Source organism: Vulpes vulpes, chromosome 5 (genome assembly GCF_048418805.1).
Source record: "Vulpes vulpes isolate BD-2025 chromosome 5, VulVul3, whole genome shotgun sequence".
NCBI classification, from domain to species: Eukaryota; Metazoa; Chordata; class Mammalia; order Carnivora; family Canidae; genus Vulpes; species Vulpes vulpes.
This window is the reverse complement of record NC_132784.1, coordinates 62,446,343-62,468,697: the sequence shown is the minus strand read 5'-3', so window position 1 is coordinate 62,468,697 and position 22,355 is coordinate 62,446,343. Positions and strand designations below refer to the sequence as shown.

The following is a 22,355-nucleotide window of genomic DNA, read 5'->3' as shown; positions in this document are numbered from 1 at the left end:
ACCAGGGAGTCCCGGCTTCTTTATCAGATAGAAATCAGTTCTCCCAGGGCCCTCCACTCCCTTGAAGAGGAAGATCAGTGGTTTCAGTCCAAAAGTTTTATTGAGTCTGTGTGCCAGGAGCAGTCTCCAGCTCTCCCCACGTTGCTCTCCCATCACCCCGTGTGCTTTCTGGTTGTCCGGTGGTTCTGGCCACAGGGGCTAGGCCCCGGACACCTAGTTCTCTTGCTGCTACCAGTCCAGCTCCCTGACTATCCTTAACCCCCCTAATCGCAGGGACTCCCCCATCTGGAGCCTTGGTACAGAGTTGTGAGGTTTTCATTCCTGTCCATCCCTCCCCTCCCCCCTGCCCAGACCCCCATCCCCCACCCCTCTTCCCAAGCTTCAGGCCACTAGGCCTCAGGTAGACCCTCCTTAGGAGGTTCCTCTTCTGCTGGGGCCTCCTCAGGTGCTGGCCTGTGAGCAACCCCCCCCTGTAGCCATGCTGTTTTCAGCATGTCTTTCAGCCCACTGGGAAAGAGATAGCCCTGGGCCTCTCCCTCCCCATCGATGACTCCTCCAAGCCCCTCCAGTGCCGTCTGGAGGTACCGCAGGCCCAGGAGCACCAGAATCTGTGGGGGAGGCAAGGGGGAGGAGGTCAGTGAGGGTCAATAGGTCCCTGGAGCCAGGGGTAGAGGCAATGAGGGGGGCCCAGATGGAGGGGGCCCCCATGTTGCTGACTCACCTGCAACATGAAGGTGACAGTCAGCGTGCTGCCCAGTGTGCTCGCCAAGCTCTGCAGGTGCCCCAGCAGTGCTGCGTGGCATCCTTGTGTCCAGAGGTTTAGGCTGGGCTGACGGGGATCAAAGAGAGGGTGTGCGTGGGGGTCTGAGAGCCGGCTTTGCAGGCAAGGTCTGGGCGAGTGGGGGTTGCAGCAGGAAAAAGGGACACCATCGATCAGATATAGGCCTTCCACGTTGCTCTGGATCCGACTGTAAAGAGAGGGGCAGGGGTGTCAGGATGTCTGGAAATAGAGACCCCGGCGGAGAAGCTGCAGGGCACAGGATTATCTCCATCTTACAGACGACAAAATGGGCCCGTAGCAGTTTGGTCACATGCCGTGGGTCACGCACCTAATAAACAGCAGATCTGCAACCAATTCTCTCAATCACTATGCTCTATTTATTGCCTATGGGGGTGAGGTGGGTTTCAAGGGGGGAGGAGAAGAAGGGAAAGGAGGGGAAGGAGGCCAGGAGGAGCCGGGGGTGGGGAGAGACAGAACACTCACTCAACCACGTCCTGGTCACTGGGATCCAAGTAACGGCTGCTGACCCACTGGACCCCAAACCAATCCTTATATCCGTGCCGCCCACAGCAGTGGTGCCTCAGCTGGAGCTCATCCAACAGCCGTTTGGCATGACAGTGTCCGGGCACCTCTGTGTCTTTATAGTGAGCCAAGGCAGTCCCCAGGCCCTCCTCCAGCCCAGTGTCCAGACTCCCAGGTAAAGCCAGGGTCAGCCCCAGGGCGAAGACCAGAAGACCTCCGCCTGCAGCTGTGCCGGCCACCAGCAGTGGGCTGAGGACCTTTCTCCACGGACGGTATTGAGCTGCATCCAGACTGGCCCTGCTGGCTCCTGCACCCACCAGGCCTGTCCCCAGAGCCACTGTGCCGGCTGCCAGGGCAACCTGGGGCAGGATGGCAAATGGGCAGGAGGGAGCCAAGAAGGTGCTGAGGTGCCACAGCTGAACCAGAAGGTGCCCGCTACAGAGAAGGGTGAGGCCACCCGCCAACGCCAGCAGCCAGGAGAGGAGCCAGAGCCCCTGTGCCAGACGGATGCGGGGCTGCAGGGGCAGCACCAAGGGCAACACCGGCGCCATCTCCCATCTCTGCCCAAGGGGAAGCAGAGCTGTCGGGGACGAGGGTTGGTGGGGACGGGATGCTGAGTCAGCCCAGCCTGGCTTGAGCTGAGCTAATGCCACCCTGACCCCAATACCCTGGGAATCCGCCCACCCCTAGCCTTAATAACCCGCTGCCCTGGCCCCTGCCAAGCCCCAATTCGAGATGCCTTTGCCTTGCCCCTTAGGGAAAGCCCCGCCCCCGGGCAGAGGGCCCATTTCGTAACCCCGCCCCTGTCCCCTCGCGGAAGTGGGGAGGGGCGGGTCGGCTCTGCCCCTAGGGGCGAAGGGCCGGGTACCGGGACCAGAGAAGACCCCAGGGAGTCCGGGGGCGGGGGATCCCTAAGGACGCGGAGGCCCGGAGGGGGCCCCGGGGTCAGCAAGTGGGCCCTGCCCGGGTCCTGAGCCCCGAAGCCCGGACAGGGAGGGGTTACCACCAGGCGGCCCGGCCTCCCCCAACGTCCCGCCCCCCCCTCCCGCGCTTCCTGGCGGCTCAGCGTCCGGCGCCTGTTTGTGCTGCGGCGCTGGGGCCTGGGACGGCCCCGCCACCGCACCCCCGGGAGCCGAGAGCGGCCCCGGGAGAGTCCGAGGCCCCGGGGGGCCCTGGAGCCTGCCGCCCCCGCCCCACAGCGCCCCCTCCAGGCCCTTTCCCCGCGCCCGACAGCGCCCCCGGGGGGTGGCACAGCAGCCGTGCGCGCGCGCCCCAGGGTGCTTCCCCTTCCCCTCTCCCTGGCCATGGCCCCGGCGGCTTAGAAGCCTCCGCCGCCGCCGCCGCTCGGAGCAAGCCGGGGCCGGATGGACGGGGCCGGGGGGCCCGGTGAGTACGGGGCGGGGCGGGCGGCGTGCCCCTTCCCGGAGCGCCGGCTGGTCGGCCGCTGCCACTGCCCGCCGGGCGTCCGGTGGTGTCCCCGCGTGCTCCTCGGCCTCAGGGCTTCTGAGCATCCTCCACGGTGCCTCAGGTCGCTCTTCCTCGTTATTTGGATCTCCTGCTGTCATTTCCACCTTCCTCAACGTCATCCACTCCCCATGTTACTCTGGGCCCCTTGGTGTTTCTCTGCCCCCCGGTGTTATTATGGGCCTATTCTCCTGGTATTTCGGGTCGTTTTACTTCTGACCCGTTACCCTGGGACCTTCACTATGACTCCGTCTCCACCTATACCCTCCCGGGTCGTTCTTGATCTCTTCTGGTCTTCTGAGCCCTCAGATGACTGTATTCGCGTGTCCCCCTCTTCTTTTGGGCCCCCCTCCCCCTCTGTGTCCCTGCCTTCCCTGGAGAGCTGAGCCTGCTCTGGGGTGGGCAGTCACCCCTGAGCTGCACCGGGCCTCCCTCTGTGGTTCCCACGTTCCGGGGCAGTACTCCATATTTGCCCCCTGGGACTCTATGGTACTCCCTGTCTTTGCGGAGGCTGAGGCAGCAGCAGGAAGGGAGCTTTGCCAGGCTCCCCGCCTGCCCTGCCAGAAGGAGGCCCTTGATCCTCTACCACCCGTCTCCTCCCCTCCCGGCCAGCCTCCAAGCCTGGGGCTGCTTGAAGGGGGCAGTGCTGTCGGACAAATGCGAAGTTGGGGGAAGACAGAAGCCCCTCAGCCCTTTCTTCAGGTGGCCGGTCCATTCTAAGTGCCTCTCGCCCTGTTCCCAGGTGAGGGCCCTGCTCAGGAGGCCCTGCAGTCCTTGAGTCGGCGGCTTCAGGTGCAGGAGAAGGAGATGGAGCTGGTAAAGGCAGCCCTGGCCGAAGCTCTCCGCCTGCTGCGGCTGCAGGCGCCCCCCAACTCCCTGCAGGACTCTGGCACCCTAGCTGCCACAAGGGACAGGTATACACATTGTCACACCCGCTTCCTCTTTCTTCCAGGGACCTCTAGGGGCATCAGGTTGATTCACTGTCTCCCCAGCAGCCCTGCAGCGCCCCCCGGACTGCCACCCCCATGCAGCCCCTCCTTGGTGAGCCGCGGCACCCAGACCGAAACAGAGGCAGAGCGGGAGGCATCCCTGGGACCCTCTGGCCTGAGCAATGGGCCCCCGGCCCCACAGGGGGGCAGTGAAGAGCCTAGTGGGACCCAGTCTGAAGGAGGGGGCAGCAGCAGCAGTGGCACTGGCTCCCCTGGCCCCCCGGGGATCCTCAGGCTAACGCAGCCCCCACAGCGCGCTGACACGTAAGTGCCCTGTGGCAGAGGCCAGGAGGGGTGGGAGGGTTGGGGAGCAGGAACAGAGGGAGTGATATTTACCTGCTCACTATGCTCCTACCAGGCCACGGAGAAATTCTTCCTCCTCATCCCCCTCAGAGCGGCCCAGGCAGAAACTCTCCCGGAAGGCAGCTTCCTCAGCCAACCTGTTGTTGCGGTCAGGGAGCACAGAGAGGTGGGCGAGGCTCCCCCCGCCCCCCCCCACCGCCTGCCCCCCCACCCCCAGGCTCAGGCTTTTGACTTTCCACATCCCTCACCTCACTTCCCTGGGTGGGGTGGGGGGACCTCATTGGCCAACAGGAAGAAAGGAACAAGCACCCCTGGGGGGTCTGCTGTGTACCTGGCACTGTGCTAAACTCTCAACCTCCTCCATCTCATTCAGTTCCCACGACATCCTTGGGGGGTAGGTGGTGTCATGCTGTTCATTGTCCAGGTGAGGAAGCAGGCTCAGAGAGGGTAAGTGATTTGTCTGGGGTCACACAGCTAGAGCTAGGATATGAACCCTACTCTTTCCGACTCCAGTTCTGCTGTTTCACTGCGTACCTTCCAAGAGTTTAGGAGGTACCACAAGCTCTCGTGATTTTCCTGGATGACTTGCTTTCAGAGTTTCAACCCTACCCCTCACCCCTTAACCCCCTCCCCCTTCCCCCTCATCTACCAGGCTTTATTTCTAGACAGCAAGGGGGAAATCCTAGTGGCTGAGCATGGTTATCTCAGAGTGCGTACAAGCTTCAGGACTCCTGTGTGTTCATTTGAACCCTGTCCTTGGTTTCTTCTTTATTCTTTGAAGAGATGTTGCAGCCATATGGTCTAGTGACAGCTCTCTGTGGAATTCACCTGTTACTTTCCTCTTGAGACATAAAGACATTCTTGCTTTCCTCCCAGATCCCTGAAAGGCAGGGCTGGGGTACATTCTGGATTCACTCTGGTCCCATTTTACAGATGGAGAAATGAAAAGGCCAGCCAGAGGCCTGTGGTCTAGGAGAAGGGGCTCCCCCCTGCCATGCCACGCTGCCTCTCACAAACTTTAGGGCTCTGTGCCGAGTGCTCAGCCCCTTCAGCCCAAACTTTCTCATCTCTTACAACAGAGCTGAGAGTCCCTATCTACTCTGGGGCCCTGAATGCTCTGGATGCAGGCTAAAAGGCTGCAGAGGTGTCTGGGTGAACCTCCTTTCCTGTGTCCTGCCCTTCCCCACTTACGTCTCAGGACCTGACCTCATCACTCTGCTCCTCTCTCTTTCCCAACAGCCGTGGAGGGAAAGACCCCCTCTCCAGCCCCGGGGGTCCTGGGTCTCGGAGGAGCAATTATAATTTGGGTATGTACGGAGAAGTCTGGCACAATGGAGTTAGGGTTTGGGCTATAGCCCCAGGAGCTATTTCGGGGGACCTGTGAGGTGTGGTGGGTAGAGTCCTGCTCTGGCTTTCCCGAGAGGGAGGCTGCAGGGTGGTGGTTGACACCCCCCTTTTCTCTGTAGAAGGCATCTCAGTGAAGATGTTCCTTCGCGGCCGCCCCATTACCATGTACATCCCATCTGGCATCCGCAGCCTTGAGGAGCTGCCCAGCGGCCCACCCCCGGAGACCCTCAGCCTTGACTGGGTGTATCCTGCCCCCTCCAGTCCCATGGGGACCCCCTTTCCCATCTTGGGAGCCCCCCTTCTTTCTGGCTTCCCCCTGGGTCTGCGGGATCAGGAAGCCATCGGAATCCGCCCCTCCCATCTTCTGCCAGTGGTGCTGCCAGCCAGAAGCTCTTTTGTTGTCCCCACTCTTCCTCACTCTGCCCTTGGTCTGACCCTTTCCTTGACTGTGATCCCCACTCCAGTTATGGGTACAGGGGTCGTGACTCCCGCTCTAATCTGTTTGTGCTGCGCTCTGGGGAGGTGGTCTACTTCATCGCCTGCGTGGTGGTGCTGTACCGGCCTGAGGGAGGCCCAGGGGGTCCTGGAGGTGGTGGCCAGAGACATTACCGGGGCCACACGGACTGCGTTCGATGGTGAGGGGCCCAAGGCCTGGGAGCGGGCAGTTCTGGGTGTGGGGATGGTTAGTGTGGCAGGAATGGGATCTGGGAGGGTACAGAGAAGCAGGAAAGAAGAGTTGCCTTGTTGGTCTGCAAGCATGGAGAAGGGTGTCCTGGGGGGTCTTGGGAGACCAACCCCCTTCCCGAGAGTGTCTCCTCCTTCCACTTAGCCTGGCTGTCCACCCCGATGGTGTCCGTGTAGCCTCAGGACAGACAGCTGGGGTGGATAAAGATGGAAAGGTAAGGCCAAAGTCAAACCCTGGGCAGATGGGAGGAAATTCTAGCCTGGCTGCCCTTCACATCCTGACCTCTTCTCAACCAGCCCCTACAACCTGTGGTTCATGTCTGGGACTCTGAGACACTGCTGAAGCTGCAGGAGATTGGACTGGGGGCCTTCGAGCGGGGTGTAGGAGCCCTGGCCTTTTCAGTGGCGGTGAGCTGGCCCTCAAGCCCCTTGGCCCCCATATTCCTTGACCAGGAACCTCATCCTTGCACTTCACCAGGACGCCTCAGGAGTTCTGGCATTCCTGAACCCAGCCGACTTTCCTGAGAAAGGGACAGGGGTCCACCTCACCTGCCCGCTCAACCCACGATGGCAGCCTTTGCCTGATGACTGTGAACCCACAGACCTTGAGGCCTCACTTGGCCCCCCTCGATGTGTCCCCTATTTATGTGTCCCCTATTTTCAGGATCAGGGTGCTTTTCTTTGTGTGGTGGATGATTCCAATGAGCACATGCTGTCAGTGTGGGACTGCAGCCGGGGCACAAAGCTGGCTGAGATTAAGGTGAGTAGTCCAGGTGGCCTGGCAGGGCAGTGAGGTTAGGGTGCCCAGAGCAGTGGAGTACAGATAGCTCCAGGCTTCCCCATACATCGACTTCATTTCTGGCTGGGTCACCTGGAGCAAGTCTCATAGCCTCTCTGAGGCTGGGAGAGGGGACTATGGAAATTCTGGCCTCCTGAGTGATCTTGTGTTAGGCATTAGTGTGGTGCTGGCATCATGAGTGACTGGGGGAGGGGGTGGGGGTGCTCTTAGGGAACCAGACTTGTCCTGGGGTTTTGAGACTTCAGCAGACCAGCTGTCAGGATGCAAACTGAAGAGTCAGAGTGTGGATGCTCAGGGCTTGGGGTAGCTGAATCTAGTATCTTCCCTTCAGAGTACAAATGACTCAGTCTTGGCCGTTGGCTTCAGCCCTCGTGACAGCAGCTGTATTGTCACCAGTGGGAAATCCCACGTCCACTTCTGGAACTGGAGTGGAGGAGCAGGGGTCCCTGGAAACGGGACCCTCACCCGGAAACAGGGCGTCTTTGGGGTGAGGCGTGGATGAGTGTGGGGTAACATGGGAGGACAGGGTAGAGGTGAAAGTATCCATCTGAGTAGTGTAGACCCTAATACTATCCACCTGGCAACGGCATGTGACTTTGTCTTTGCCCTTCCCTTTGACCCCTGCTCTCTGCTTGCCTCTCCCCTAGAAATATAAGAAACCCAAGTTTATCCCTTGCTTTGTGTTCCTCCCGGATGGAGACATTCTCACTGGGGATTCAGAGGGGAACATTCTCACCTGGGGACGGAGCCTCTCAGATTCCAGGACCCCAGGCAGGGGTGGGGCCAAAGGTACGTGGTGCTTGGGGGTGGCATCTGGGAAGTCTGGTACCCCAGAGGGTCTATGGGAGCAGAGAAGAGGATCCCCCTTTTTTTTTTAACCACGAGAGTTGATAGTTGTCTGGGACCCCACCGGGGCCCTCCAGGAGGGCATTCTAGAAGGGTAGGGACGCCATGGCAAAGGGGCAGGGCTAGGGGCTACGGAGTCTGCCAGATCCTGGGTTCACATTCCAGTTTTGCTGCTGGGTATTTGGCCTTTAGAAAGTTATCTCAGGTCTTTGAGCCTCCATTGTCCAGTCTGTAAACTGGGTAAAATAATAGCCGAGAATCAGAGACCGTATTCAGTAGGTACTCAGCAGCTGGGAGTTATCATTCTGTTGTGCCGGCCAGGGCTGCTCCAATTCCCCACTTCCCAGCACCCCTATGGCATGACCCACTTGTGACTTTGCCAACAGAGACCTATGGGATTGTGGCACAGGCCCACGCTCACGAAGGTTCCATCTTTGCCCTGTGTCTCCGGCGGGATGGGACTGTGCTGAGTGGTGGTGGCCGGGACCGCCGGCTGGTGCAGTGGGGTCCGGGGTTGGTGGCCCTCCAGGAGGCTGAGGTGAGGCTGGGGTCAAGGGAGGGAGGAGGAAGAGGGTTGGCTAGTGGGACCCTGACCTTCTGACACCATTCCGTAGATTCCTGAACACTTTGGAGCGGTGCGGGCCATTGCTGAGGGCCCGGGCTCTCAACTGCTGGTGGGAACCACAAAGAATGCACTGCTGAGGGGAGATCTGGCTCAGGGCTTCTCCCCTGTCATCCAGGTTGGGGGGCTGAGGGCTCCGGGAGGAGGGTAGGAGGGTGGGAAGAGCTGCTAAGGTAGGGCAGAGGTGACAGCCCATGCTCTGCTGCAGGGCCACACGGATGAGCTCTGGGGGCTCTGCACGCATCCCTTCCAGAACCGTTTCCTCACCTGTGGCCATGACCGGCAGCTCTGCCTGTGGGATGGGGAGGGCCATGCGCTGGCCTGGAGCATTGACCTCAAGGTAGAGCCCTATGTGCCTGGATCCCCAGTGCCACGCCCACCATGGCTTCTGTGGCCGCCACTCCTTTCCCAACATCCCTGTCCCTTCTCCTCAGAGGTAACCAGCTGCACGGGCTACTAAAATCTCCATTCTTCTGTGCAGATACCTCCAGTGCCCCCTAAGCACTGCCCCCTTGCCCCCAAGCCCCCAGACCTCCCCTTGACCCAGCAACAAATGGCGACTCTCCCGCACAGCTTCCCAGCTCAGTTCTGGTTGTTAAGTATTTTGAGTATTGCCTCCTGTAGGCTCCAGTGACACCCTGCCTCCACCCCAGGTCTACTGTCCCTCTCCTCCCCAGCTCATCCTTGGGAGGAGAAGCCTTTGGTGTTACCAACATGAAGAGGTGTCCGTCTGGGAACCTTCACTAGAAAAGCATCTTCTTGAATTCACCTTCTCCCCCCTCCCAGGAGACGGGTCTCTGTGCTGACTTCCACCCCAGTGGGGCAGTTGTAGCCGTGGGACTGAACACAGGGAGGTAAGAGGAGCCAGGATTCCTGGTAGGGGAAAGTAGGAGGTACAGGAAGGGTTCCTGGTAATGGGGTTTGTGGGGGGAGGAGTGTGGCTGCTGCCTGCTCGGGAGCCTCAGCTGCACCTTCCCGCTCGCTCCTCAGTGCTTTTCTCTGCAGCCCCCTGCTTCCCCGGCTCTCCTGTGGCAGCTGTCATTACCCTCAACCACTTCCCTCCGAGCCTGGGAGTGTGGAGGAGGTGGCTGCTTAGGATAGAGAAGCGGTGGGGATAGGAGGGGCACAGGAGAGACTAACAAAGGGAAGTGACAGGCTTCCAGACTCCCACAGGTCCTCCTAGTGGGCCCCTCTATTCCCCTCTTAGAGGCATCAGAAGTCCTTCAGCCTTTATCTCTCTAGCCCCTTCCGGATTCCTAGCCTAAGAATGCAGTGGTGGAGGCACCTGGGTGGCTCAATGGGTTAAATACCAACTCTTGATTTCAGCTCAGGTCTTTATCTCAGGGTCGTGGGATCCAGCCCTACGTGGGCTTGCACTGGGCACGGAGCCCTGCTTAAGATTCTCTCTCTGCATCTCCCTCTGCCCCTTCTCCCACTCTCCTTTTTTCAAAAACAAACAATGGACGCAGTTGCGGCTTGTCTACATTACAGCCTTTCTGTCCACACTTCTGAGACTCTCCAACTCGCCAGTCCCCACCTTGCCCAGGACAGGTAACCTCTCACCTGCTTTTTACTACTTCCTTTCCAGGTGGCTGGTTTTGGACACAGAGACCAGAGAGATTGTGTCTGACGTCACTGATGGCAATGAGCAGCTCTCAGTGGTCCGGTACAGCCCAGGTGAGAGCCACCCCTACCCTGGACCCAGACCCGTCCCTGGCCCTTCCCTCTCTGAGTGACTGTCTTTGTAGATGGGTTGTACCTGGCCATCGGTTCCCATGACAACATGATCTACATCTATAGTGTTTCCAGCGATGGTGCCAAGTCCAACCGCTTTGGCCGCTGTGTGGTGAGGAAGCTGGGGTGGAGGGTGGGGCATTGCCATAGGTCTCTTGAAGGGGTCTAATGTGCTCAGGGGGATCTGGGTACGGGAAATGGCTACATTTTTAGTCTCTTGGCCCTTGCTCCTAGGGTCACTCCAGCTTCATCACTCACCTTGACTGGTCTAAGGATGGGAGTTTCATCATGTCCAATTCTGGGGACTATGAGATCCTTTACTGTGAGTGGCAGGAGGGGAGAGCATGGGGAATGGGTCACTGGGTGGGTTTTATTTGTTTGGGGGGCTCCTGGTTGGGAGGGTTGAAGGAGAATCTGTAGGGAACTTCAGGCAGAGAGGGTGTTGGACAGGAAGGTGGAGATGGGATTGAAATGGAGTTGGAATTGCACAACCCCAATGAGGAGAGAGCTGAAAAAATGTACTAGGAAAGATTGTTTTGGACAAGTTTCTCAGGGCAGGTATGGAGGGATTGACCAATGTAGGGAGGAGGAACTGATGAGAAGCCATTAGAACTTCAGCAAGAATTCAGGAAACATATGGGGGTGGGTTCTGCCCTGAGCTGAGGGCTACCTTGGTGACCAAATCACTGGCCACTACCTCAAGCAAGTCTTAACAATCTGCCCTTCCCGAAGTCTCCCCGACTGAGGGCAGGGTTAGAGCTGAGCTGGGTGGGCCCCCTCTCCCCAGGGGATGTAGTTGGAGGCTGCAAGCTGCTGAGGAATCGCTATGACAGCCGAGACCGGGAGTGGGCCACCTACACCTGCGTGCTGGGCTTCCATGTCTATGGTGAGCAGGGCCTTTGGAACCATTCGGGAGGGGTGGGGTGCGGTGGGGGGCAAGGTGGAGTCCTCCCTGGGCTCGGCATGCTGGGCATGTGTCAAGGGGTTGGCGTCAAGAAGCGGGCAGATCCAGCCCGGGAGGCCCCTCAGGCCCTGGGCTGTCGGGACTGGCTGGGAAGGATTGCCTGGAACGCGGCCGGTGGGTGGCCGCCTGCCTGAGCACCAGAACGTGCGTCCCTGGGCCGTGGGTGGGCACGGGGAGGAGGCCGTACTGAGGCTGGCCGCCGTGCTAGGCGTGTGGCCAGACGGCTCAGATGGCACCGACATCAACTCGCTGTGCCGCTCCCATAACGAGCGCGTGGTGGCCGTGGCCGACGACTTCTGCAAAGTGCACCTGTTCCAGTACCCGTGCGCGCGCGCCAAGGTGAGGCCTCGCGGGGCTGGGCTGCTGCGGCCGGGCGGGTCGGGCCCGGGCCCGGGGCCGGCGCCGCCGCAGCTCCGTCTTCGTTCTCGCCCAGGCGCCTAGCCTCGTGTACGGCGGCCACGGCAGCCACGTGACCAGCGTCCGGTTCACGCACGACGACTCGCACCTCATCTCGCTGGGCGGCAAGGACGCCAGCATCTTCCAGTGGCGAGTGCTGGGCGCTGGGGGCGCGGTGCCAGCGCCCGCCACGCCCTCCCGAACCCCCTCGCTGTCCCCTGCCTCCTCTCTCGACGTCTGACCGCTGCGGGCGGGCGCTCACCGGCCCTGCGGCACGGCTCCGCCCCATCCGCAACCCCCGGGACCAGGGGCCGACCTTTCCTGGACTTCGAGACATTCCTGATCGCGCGTTTCCCTGGAGGGGGCGAATGGCACCCCCCGCACACACTGTAGAGACCCGCTGGCCGCGCCGGGCAGCCCCAGCCTGGGCCCTGACTCCCGCCGCCTGCTGAGGGGCAATAAACCAAAAGCAAAGTCGCCTCTCCGTCCTTTTGTGGGGCGCGGCTGGGTGCCTCCGGAGCCCTGTGGGGGTGGCGATGAAGAAAAAGAGGAGTTTGGACAGAGTAGGGGAGCCTAGGCCACTCATGCAAATAATAGGCAAAGCCGCTTGCAAATAACCCGGCGAAGCGCAAAGGCGCGCGAGTCTTTCGTGGCCTCAGGCGGAGATACGGGGGCTCCGGCGAGGATAGAGTTAAGCCCAACTCCTCTCCCGCCCTCGGAGGAGGGGCCGAGCTGCAACGGAAATAACCGAGCGCCCGGCCGGGGTGGCCGGAGGGAGCCGAACCTCTTCCGGAAGCAGCCGATCTCTGGGGTCTCTCTCTCCGACCTGAGCCGAGCGCCGGGCCTTGTTCTCCGGATCAGCCGAAGGTGTTCCGGAAGGAGGCGAACCCCGAGGCGGGCAGGGCAAGCCTTCCCGGCGGCCGGCAGAGCCCAACGTCTGGTGGGGCTCGGCGAGGGCGGAGGTGGGGGAGCCGGAGCCTGGCTCCGGGCCGGCGGGAGCCGAGCTCGTTCCGGAAGAGGCCGAGCGGACCGGCGCTGGCCTCGGCGTCCCGGGCGTGAGGCGGCGGCGGCGGCGGCGGCGGCGGCGGCGGCGGCGGCGGCGGCGGCGGCGGCGGCGACAGCGCGGGCCGAGATGAAACGAGACGGCTGAGGTGGCGGAGGTGCCGGCTGCGCGGGACCGACCGAGACTTCCGCGAAGCGCCAGCCCCGCGCTCGGGGCTTCGCCTCGAGCCGAGCCCCGCCACCGCGAGTCTCCCGGACCCCTTTGTGCGGCCGGAGGCGGCGGCGGGAACGGCCATGGCGGCCAACATGTACCGGGTGGGGGGTGAGTACCGGGCGCCGGGGCTGCAGGGTCCGGGGCCGGAGAGGCTCGGCACCCGGCAGCGCGGGTAGCCGCGTCTGGCGCGGCGTGGTCCGAGCGCGGACCGGAACCGGAACCGGGAGCACGGGGAGCGAGGGTGCGGGGACGGCGACGCGGCGGGGCTCCGCGGCCTTCGGAGAGGCTGCGGGAGGCCGCGACGGCACTCTCCGGGCTGCGTCGGGGGCCCCCGGGGTCGGGCGGTGGGGCCTGGGAAGGTGGTTCGGCTCGAGCTGACAGGGCAGGCAGGGGGCGCGGAGGGCCGAGGCGGCCGCTCTGCCAGCTGAGCGGCAGCCGCCAGGAGGTTTCCTCTTCCCGGGCGTTATTGTGCGCCTGGATGCTAAAAGGTGAGGGTCAGCGATTGCTCATTTGGCCGAGACTGGTGCGACTCCATGGCGGAGTTGTAGGGACTGCAGGGGGACCCCCCTGCTTCTTGTTTCTTCCTTAAGGCTCACTTTTGAGGGGAGGATTTGAGATTAGAACTTGGGTGGTGGTGGGGAAACCCCTTGTTTTCTCGTAGTCTCTCCACTTCCACATTGCAGCGTCCTCTCTACCTGGATCCTTATCCCCTTGGTCCTCTCAGGCCTCCTTTCTCTCCCACCCCGGTGCTGTCTTTCCCATCTCCCCCTCTGATCTTCCCGGTGCTTCCCCACCCCCTCCTACAGATTACGTCTATTTTGAGAACTCCTCCAGCAATCCTTACCTGGTTAGACGGATTGAGGAGCTCAACAAGGTGAGTGGAACAGAGAGAGTCCCACCCCTGTCCTGTCTGGCCTCCCCACCGCCCCCTCCGGGAGGGTCTTTTTCTTCTGAGGTCACTAACTTCAGGTGGAAGACGGAGGCGGGGTGGAGGGGAAACCAATCCTATCTAAGCGCCCATTCATATTCATCCATTCATTCATTCATTCGATGTATTCAGGAAAGGCTTTTGAGAGCTGGGTGGGAACCTTCTATTCTCTCTCTCCTGAGAGAGGGAAAGGGAAAATCTGGAGGATAAAAAGTTTGGAAGTCTGTCCTTAAACGCCAAGTTTTATTCATAATCGCTTGGGTCTTTCTGTTTATACCCCTTAGAGATTTATGTACTGTTGTTAGTCTCCTCTTTCTGTGTTTCCACTTTATTTATTTATTATTTATTTATTTATTTATTTATTTATTTATTTATTTATTTATTTATTTTGTGTTTCCACTTTAAAATGACCAACTTTAACTGCTGTTTTTTTTATCCTCTTAGACTGCAAATGGAAATGTGGAGGCAAAGGTTGTGTGTCTTTTCCGGCGAAGGGACATTTCTAGTAGCCTCAATAGTCTGGCTGATAGCAATGCCAGTGAGTGTCTTTGCACTGCCCCCCCACCCCCGCTCCCCCACCCCATGATCTGAGGCCTGGGCATGTCCCTGCAGGTGTTTCCCCTGGTAGCATGCCCAAAGCAGGGGTGTGAGTTTGGGGGTGAGAAATGCCTGGTTTGCGGAGGGAGGCCTGTTTTTACACGTTGGGGTTGGAAGCAGGGTGGAGAGACCATGATAAGGAAAGCCAGAAAATGGCTTGTGTGTGTGTATCTGAATGATGGGTGTAAAAGAGATGATAATATTTAAATAGGGAATGAAGAAGAGCTTTAGAGAAGCAGGACCCTTGGGGGTCAGTTTTGGGTACCTTGGGACAATGGGTAGTGACTGTAAAGGTCAAGGTTGAAAAGGAAGAGAGTGTACTTGGAAGCCTGCATAACAAGGAAGCAGCCTAATTTTGTGATCACGAAGTAATGAGAATACATTGAAGGAAGAGAATGGGAAACTAAGAAACTTTTCTTGCCCTTTTTCCTCTTTCTCACCTCTTCTGTCTTGCTCCACTCCATTTTACATCTTTTTCTTTTGTGTTATCTTCCTTCTCTTCATGCTTTCATTTTCTTTAAAAAAAAAACTACTTCTTTATGTTTTCCTTAGTTTCTTTTTCCTTTCCTGCTTTGGCTTTCTTTCCTCTTCCTCTTGTTCCTCCTTCTGAAATTATTTTCCTTATTTCAGGCAGCTGTGGCCATGAAGGGGTTAACGAGGAGCTAGGCCTACCAAGTTCTCTGGCCCTCTGGGGTTTCCAGCCCCATCTGGCAGGGGCTGACCTTGGCCTTGTCCAATCAGAAGGGGTGGGGGTGTGTGGTCCCCCCCTTGCCTTAGCACTGGGTTTCCGGAGCACACAGGCGAGGGGTGGAGCCTGCTGCACCCCCCCCCCCCCCTTCTCCCTGAGGTTGGGAACAATGCACCAATGAGCCCGGGCCTGTGGCTCTCCTGCCCCCTCCCGCTTTGGTTGGCCCTCAGCCAAATTAACCCTTTCCACCAAGGTTTCAGGGCAAAGTTGCAGTGCCTGGGGAGGAAGGCACTGGCGCTGGCTTGGAAGCCCCAGAAACAATCATTAGTCAAGTGGACAGTGAAGAATAGTTAGGACTGCGATATGTATAAGAGCAAAGAGACTCCTGAAATCTGAAAAGAACTAGTAAACACAACCTTGTGTGATGATTTTTCACCTTATTGGGTTTCTGGAACTCAGGCTGGTTTAGCAAGAGAGAGGAGTGTGATATTCTTGCTGGGCCTGAGGTGGGCAGATTTGTGCTTTATGAGCGGCATTTAAGCATTGGCACCTGGGTCTGGGATGGGTTTCTGTGGCATTCTTTGTACTCTTAGCAGTGATTCCCAAGGCATTAGTGATGGGGAGTTGGGAGCACTGTAATGGGGAGAGGGCTAAGTGGGAAGTTTGGCGGGCTTAGGGTCTGAGAGGTAGATGCCTGGGGAATGTGAAAACCAGCTGGAATAGGAAATGTTTTCCCCGGGGTTAGAGTTGCCAGGGTGGCTTCTTTCTGAATTAGTTTCTGACTTGGCTTCTTCCTCCTTCATCTCCCAGGGGAGTTTGAGGAGGAATCAAAGCAGCCAGGGGTGTCAGAGCAGCAGCGACATCAGCTGAAGCACCGGGAGCTTTTTCTTTCTCGGCAATTTGAATCCTTACCAGCCACCCACATACGGTATAGGACAATCAAGGCCACTGTGGCCTGTAGGCACTTCCGTAGAAGCTGGCAAGGGAGGGGGTGGTGTATTGGAGATGCTGTGGAGAGGCAGTGAGGAGCTCACCCAGGGTTTTCTGACTTCTCTTCTGTAGGGGGAAATGCAGTGTGACCCTCCTGAATGAGACTGACATCTTGAGCCAATACTTGGAAAAGGAGGTGAGAAAGAGGTGCTGGGAGAAGAAGGAGGGGGGTGGGTATGTCCCAAGGGGCTAGAGGAAAGTAGAACCACGATGAGGCACAGTTCAACTGACTGACTGCCTGTCTTGGGAACTCTGGATCCTCCTCACCACCCCCCGCCTCTGAGGACTGCTGCCTGCTTACCCTTTCTTCCCATCTCCAGGACTGCTTTTTTTACTCACTGGTGTTTGACCCTGTGCAGAAGACACTTCTAGCTGATCAGGGAGAGATCAGAGTTGGTTGCAAATACCAGGCTGAGATACCAGATCGCTTGGCAGAGGGTAAGCAACAGACCAGACCAGTATGGCTGCTGGGTTATCTAACATGGTAGTGTCTATGAATAGTATGCCGTGGAGTTCTACACTGTATAGTCTTCATGGCTCTCTGCTGTCACCCTGATAGGACAGGACCCTGGGAACCTGAGGCGGGCAGATGGGCACAGTTGGGAAGAGAAGTCTGAAAGTTGAGGTGGTGATAAAAATCCAAGCAGGATTTTATAAAATTTTATAAAATCCAAGGAGGAGCGAAGTGCTATTGTGAGTATCAAAATACTTCCTATCCTCCTTTACCTTTCTCTGATGTTGCCATCTCCCTGTTTCCAAGGAGAATCTGATAATCGGAACCAACAGAAGATGGAGATGAAGGTCTGGGACCCAGACAACCCTCTCACAGACCGGCAGATTGATCAGTTTCTCGTGGTGGCCCGGTGAGGGGTGGGTGGATGGGAAAGATGGGCTGGGGGTGGTGTGGACATCTTGCATCGAATTTGCAGAGGTGGACTTGATTGTTTTGGGGGGAAGTGGTTTTTTTTGGCGGGGGTGGCATGGGTGTTTTCCTTATTTGGCTTAGTTCCTCAGCCCAATCATGCCTTCTTTTCCTCTTGGCTTCTCCATCTCTCCCTCAGAGCTGTGGGCACCTTTGCAAGGGCCCTAGATTGTAGCAGTTCCATTCGGCAGCCAAGCCTGCACATGAGTGCAGCTGCAGCTTCCCGAGATATCACCTTGGTGAGCAGATGTGGCTGGGCAGTTGGGCAGGCTGGGCTCTGTGGGGACCTGCAGAGCCTGGGGACAAGAGAGGAGGGGTCTCTGAGGCTGTGGTGTGGAGGGGTTCAGGCCATCAGCATTGTTTCCTATCTTCCTTGTAGTTCCATGCAATGGATACGTTGCAGAGGAACGGCTATGACTTGGCTAAAGCCATGTCGACCCTGGTACCCCAGGGGGGCCCGGTGCTGTGTCGGGATGAGATGGAGGAATGGTCTGCTTCAGAGGCTATGCTGTTTGAGGAGGCTCTGGAGAAGTATGGGAAGGATTTTAATGATATTCGCCAGGACTTTGTAAGTGGATGGGGCTGGGAGGAGAGGTGGAAGAGATTGTCGTCTCTGGTAAGGGAACCAGGACCTGGGACCAGATGCCAGCTCTGCTTTCTTCCCTCTGCCTCCTTAGCTGCCTTGGAAGTCACTTGCCAGCATAGTCCAGTTTTACTACATGTGGAAAACCACAGACCGCTATATTCAGCAGGTATGGGCTGGGCTGGGCTGGGCAGGGCAGGGCAGACTGGACCAGGGACCTCCTTCTCACCTCTGCCTTTGGGAGTTGATGACATCCTCCTGCAGAGATACTTTGATCTTTCTTTTTTTTCCCCCTTCCTGCAGAAAAGATTGAAAGCTGCTGAAGCAGACAGCAAACTAAAACAAGTCTATATCCCCACCTAGTAAGTGTGGTAGGTGGGGGAGGTTGGCATGTTTTCTTTTTCTCCCTCCATCTCCCCCAACTCATGCTTTGCTCAGTGACTGGCAGTGGGCAGGAGTCAGGATCAAAGAGTCAAATGTTGATAGAGATGAGATGGAAATGGATTCTCTACCTTGACCAGTTCCTGGTTTCTCCCCACACTGTTCCCATTAGTACTAAGCCAAATCCTAACCAGATCATCTCTGTGGGCTCGAAACCTGGCATGAATGGGGCTGGATTCCAGAAGGGCCTGACTTGTGAGAGCTGCCACAGTGAGTTCCATGGGAGGATTGGGATGTTGTGGCGGGGGGCGGGGGGGTGGGGAGGAGGTGAGGTCCTCTCTGGCCCAAGGACCTGAAGGACTCTCGTGTAGTATTTTTCCCACACTGCCCCCTTCTCTCCATGCTCCTACAGCCACACAGTCTGCCCAGTGGTATGCCTGGGGCCCACCCAACATGCAGTGCCGCCTCTGTGCTTCCTGTTGGATCTACTGGAAGAAATATGGGGGACTGAAGACCCCGACCCAGCTTGAGGGGGCTGCTCGGGGCACAACAGTAAGGAGTGGTGGGGAACAGGCAGGGCAGAGCAGTAAGCATATCGATGTGAGCTTCAGGGGAAGGCCAGAGCACCCAACCCCTTCCATGGTGATGGTTTGATGTGGGTATGGGTGGGGAGGGGGTGCTCCGTGATGGTTGGAGACTGGTAGGTTGGGATGGTGATAAAGAGTTCAGGCAGGAGGGATGCCTGGGTGACTCAGTGGTTGAGCGTCTGCCTTTGGCTCAGGGTGTGATCCCGGGATCGAGTACCACATCAGGCTCCTTACAGGGAGGCTGCTTCTTCCTCTGCCTGTGTCTCTGCCTCTCTCTGTGTGTCTCTCATGAATAAATAAAATCTTATTATGCTAAATAAGATTTCAGGCAGGAATAAATTGCTTTTTGCAGAGAACAGAAAAAAGGGAGCCTCAGTGACCATCTGTGTTCTCCCTTTTTCCCATGTCTCTTTCAGGAGCCACACTCGAGGGGTCATCTCTCTAGACCTGAAGCCCAAAGTCTCTCCCCCTATACGACCAGCGCCAACCGGGCCAAGCTGCTGGCTAAGAACAGGCAAACATTCCTGCTCCAGACCACAAAGCTGACCCGACTGGCCAGACGCATGTGCAGGGACCTGTTACAGCCGAGGAGGGCTGCCCGACGACCCTATGCCCCTATCAATGCCAATGCCATCAAGGCAGAGTGTAAGGGCAGGAGTGGTGGGGTTAGTGGGGTTAGTGGCTCTGGCTGGAAAGCAGAGCAGAGACCAGTGTTTCTCTGGATGTTTAAAATGACAGGGATACCAGGCCACAGCGCTTGGGTGGGAGAATAGATGTGGCTTCTGGCCATAGGAGAGGCCTGAATAGCGAAGCCCTTTCGAGTTTTCTTCTTTGTTCTTCAGGCTCCATTCGACTTCCTAAGGCTGCAAAGACTCCATTGAAGATTCACCCTCTGGTGCGGCTACCACTGGCAACCATCGTCAAAGATCTGGGTAGGTTAGGGCATGAAGAACCCGTTAGGTGGTTTCAGGCTCACGTGGTTTCAGGCTCACGGTCATCCTTTCACCATCAAAGTCCAAAGAGATTTAGTTTAATAGTTTAACAGCTGGTACTTTTGTATGTTAATAATGGTTTTCATAAGCTATCCATAGTGAATGCTAAGATCACACTCAGGTGATCCTTGCTTGCCAGATCCCTCCCACCATCACTGCCTTTGGGGATGCCCAGGGAAACTACATTGAGAAGAAAAAGCATGAAAGTTCTAAGTTTTCTCTTATTTTTTTATCTGGCAGTGGCCCAGGCACCTCTGAAACCAAAAACACCTCGGGGTACCAAGACCCCAATCAACAGAAACCAGCTGACCCAGAACCGGGGTCTGGGGGGTATTATGGTGAAACGGGCCTATGAAACTGTGAGTTAACAGCAGGAGTGGGCAAGGCTGATTGGGTGGGCATTTGTGTCTGATAGGAATCCATGAGTCCACTCTCATTGTGTGCCCCCTCCCCCTTTCCAGATGGCAGGAGCGGGGGTCCCCTTTTCTGCCAATGGAAGGCCTCTTGCCTCAGGGATTCGCTCAAGCTCACAGCCAGTTGCCAAGCGTCAGAAACTAAACCCAGCTGATGCGCCCAATCCTGTGGTGTTTGTGGCCACAAAGGATACCAGGTACAGAGCCCATCATGGGAGGGGCTGAGAAGTTGACAACCCACTTTGGGGGGTAAGGATAATAGTATTGGTGTGGGATGGGGATGTCAGGAAAGAATGGGTCCGAAGGCAGAACTGGATTGTGGAACGTGGGGTTTCACCTTGAGAGCCTTAGCCTTCTTTATTCTACTCTCCTTTTCCTGGCCAGGGCCCTGCGGAAGGCTCTGACCCATCTGGAAATGCGGCGAGCTGCCCGCCGACCCAACTTGCCCCTGAAAGTGAAGCCACCACTGATTGCAGTGCGGCCCCCAGTCCCACTGTCTGCACCCCCACATCCTGCCAGCACCAATGAGCCCATTGTCCTGGAGGATTGAGCATCTGTGGGGGAAGGGAGGTGGCTGAAAGCCAGAGGGTGGGTGCCCAGGGCATCCAACCTCCCTTCCCCTCTAGTAGCAAAGGGAATGAGGAGTGAGGGAGGGAGTGTTTGTCCTTGGAGGGGTTGGGCGCCCTCTGGTGTTACCACTTGGAGGCCTGTCCCCTTTCCACATTTTCTCCACTTCTGGTGGTGGAGGGCACACTGCAGGAACTTGACCCACTGTGGGAACCTAACCTGTTTTGGGGGTTAGGACCCACAGTCGTCTTGGACAGTTTTGGGGGGAGGGTTTTTTAATTTTTTTAAAATTTTGCCTCCCTTTGTGAAAACGGGATGGGGAGGGGAAGGGTAAATTGACAGGAGGTGGTGGTAGGGGGAGGGGGGCGTGCACTGCCATGACTGCCATGTCTATCCTTTTTTTTTTTTTTTTTTTCCTAATGGGGGTTTCTCTTCCTGTCCGGTGTCCGGACTTTCCTAATTGGAGTTTGAGGCCCCTAAGCTGGCATCAACCCCAACCCATGCTCTCTATTCCTTCCCTTCCTGTGCCCCCTCCGCCTTTTGTACGCCAATTCTCAGAAATAAAGATCTTTTGTCCATTTTTTAACCTCGGATTCTGTAATTGGTTCTTATAGTAACAAATAAAAAGCTGTTTTCTTCAGCTTCTCCTGGCTCAGCTGTTCTCTGCCATGGGTGTGTGTGTGTGGGTGTGTGTGTGGGGGAAGGACAGTGACTTAAATTGGAAAAATAAAGGACAACGGGTGATAAAGGAGATACAGATGGGGCTTGCCTGGGAACAGCTTTAGGAGCTAGGCAGCCTGTGGGACCCAAACTGCTCCCCAGCTCCCTGTGGTGCTGGAATCCAGGCTCCCTCTTGGCACACAGATTGAGAACGGTTGGAATGGATGGACCCTGGATGGTTGGTGGCTTCCACAGGAAGGGAGGTGGGAAGATGCTTTTTCTTCTATTTTCCAACCCTTAACCTCTCTTTTAGGAAATTCTGGGAGTTGCTAGAGATCAGGGCAAGATGTAGCCTACTTGGGGGGCAGGGTGCTGCACTCTTACCACCCAGCCCTGTGGTATATTTGCAGATTGCTGCTTCAGGGATTCCCAAGACCAGCCTCAGCACCTGCCTTGATACTGAGGGCACGCTCTAGAGCTGTCTCCTGCCTTTTTGGGTTTGGGAAACAGAAGTCTGAGCAGGGCCCAACAGGAGGAGCACCCTTACAGAGTGAACAAGAATTAAGCCTATCATGAGTTCCTTCCACGCACTTCCTTGAAGATAGGGGACAGCCTCAGCAATCAGCGCTTCCTTAAGGTTACGGACCTTGAGCTGTCTGCCTCAGGCCCAGTGTGCTTTCCACAGTCTAGAGCTGCGGACTGATAACCACAGCAGGAGCTGCTCAGACCCTTGAGAGTCCTCTCCATCTCCCTTCTCTGCCCCTGGGGCCTCCCCAGCGACTTCGCTCTCCCCACTCTGAGCTTCCGCCTCGACAGTATCAGGAACTGCCCGCTACACCAGTCTGGGGGAAGGGGGAAAGTAGCATTTTCTCCCTCCAAGGTCTTCGCTCAGTTGCCACCAGCGCAGGTAGGTTCTGCCGCATGCCTTTAAGTGGGCCGGTGGCTCCGGCTCCTCATGGCAACACTCCACGCAGTCAACTAATGCAGGAGGGAAACGTGACTCACCGGGACCGCAGCGATCTGGCCGTGGTTGAGCGGAGTCCGCGAGCTGCCCGGTGGAGACAGAGCTCCCTGACCAGGGCGGGGAAATGGTCGCATGACACCCATTGAAGGGAGGACCTAGGGCAGAGGGAGAAGCCGCAGCCCTAGGGAACTCGGGAGTCCGGGGACAGCCTGGAGCTTTGTGAAGTCGGCTCATCCTCCCCCCTTGTTCGCCAGGTGAATTTGGGTTCGGGGGTGGAGCGCCGCGGTCCCTAGCGCCCCTTGAAGGAAGGTTAACTGCGTGCTCCGAAACACCCAGCAGGGAACAACCAGTCGACTAGAACCAGCCCCGGCGCCGGCTTTGTGGCCGCCCTCATAAATATTCATGATACTTTGGGC

General features: G+C 57.6%; 3 protein-coding genes and 1 long non-coding RNA gene across 9 annotated transcripts; 2 read left to right on the top strand and 2 right to left on the bottom strand.

The window, feature by feature from the left end:
* Positions 1-81: 81 nt before the first annotated feature.
* Positions 82-2,449, bottom strand: ROM1 (retinal outer segment membrane protein 1). Its single transcript, XM_026004689.2, has 3 exons — positions 1,265-2,449; positions 722-968; positions 82-608 (listed from the first exon to the last, which is right to left on the bottom strand). The coding sequence occupies exons 1-3, from the start codon at positions 1,852-1,854 to the stop codon at positions 390-392; spliced, it is 1,056 nt and encodes a 351-aa protein (XP_025860474.1). The 5' UTR covers positions 1,855-2,449; the 3' UTR covers positions 82-389.
* On the top strand, positions 2,396-11,928 carry EML3 (EMAP like 3). Of its 5 annotated transcripts, none has more exons than XM_072758248.1 (22): positions 2,396-2,689; positions 3,510-3,681; positions 3,763-4,020; positions 4,115-4,225; positions 5,299-5,366; positions 5,529-5,649; positions 5,871-6,041; positions 6,236-6,305; positions 6,388-6,498; positions 6,755-6,850; positions 7,221-7,376; positions 7,537-7,678; positions 8,122-8,273; positions 8,350-8,475; positions 8,566-8,697; positions 9,144-9,211; positions 9,946-10,034; positions 10,106-10,203; positions 10,326-10,413; positions 10,879-10,977; positions 11,264-11,394; positions 11,489-11,928. In XM_072758248.1, exons 1-22 carry the CDS (start codon positions 2,668-2,670, stop codon positions 11,690-11,692), a joined length of 2,685 nt encoding a protein of 894 aa, XP_072614349.1. In that variant the 5' UTR covers positions 2,396-2,667; the 3' UTR covers positions 11,693-11,928. The 5 variants fall into 5 exon arrangements, with proteins under 5 accessions (XP_072614349.1, XP_025860466.2, XP_025860467.2 ...); XM_026004681.2 differs by having other exon boundaries at positions 5,526-5,649; XM_026004682.2 differs by having other exon boundaries at positions 3,760-4,020.
* Positions 11,929-12,282: 354 nt separating this feature from the next.
* MTA2 (metastasis associated 1 family member 2) lies at positions 12,283-20,955 on the top strand. Of its 2 annotated transcripts, none has more exons than XM_026004686.2 (18): positions 12,283-12,775; positions 13,474-13,541; positions 14,040-14,133; positions 15,691-15,808; positions 15,943-16,006; positions 16,191-16,308; positions 16,631-16,733; positions 16,932-17,031; positions 17,172-17,360; positions 17,470-17,544; positions 17,679-17,737; positions 17,929-18,026; positions 18,169-18,308; positions 18,760-18,988; positions 19,186-19,275; positions 19,576-19,694; positions 19,797-19,945; positions 20,133-20,955. In XM_026004686.2, the coding sequence occupies exons 1-18, from the start codon at positions 12,748-12,750 to the stop codon at positions 20,296-20,298; spliced, it is 2,007 nt and encodes a 668-aa protein (XP_025860471.1). In that variant the 5' UTR covers positions 12,283-12,747; the 3' UTR covers positions 20,299-20,955. The 2 variants fall into 2 exon arrangements, with proteins under 2 accessions (XP_025860471.1, XP_025860472.1); XM_026004687.2 differs by lacking the exon at positions 12,283-12,775 and adding an exon at positions 12,819-13,155.
* Positions 16,969-22,291, bottom strand: LOC140599025 (uncharacterized). The gene is made up of 3 exons (XR_012001621.1): positions 21,981-22,291; positions 17,605-17,672; positions 16,969-17,088 (listed from the first exon to the last, which is right to left on the bottom strand). It is a non-coding gene; the product is annotated as an uncharacterized lncRNA (long non-coding RNA).
* Between the last annotated feature and the right edge of the window lie 64 nt (positions 22,292-22,355).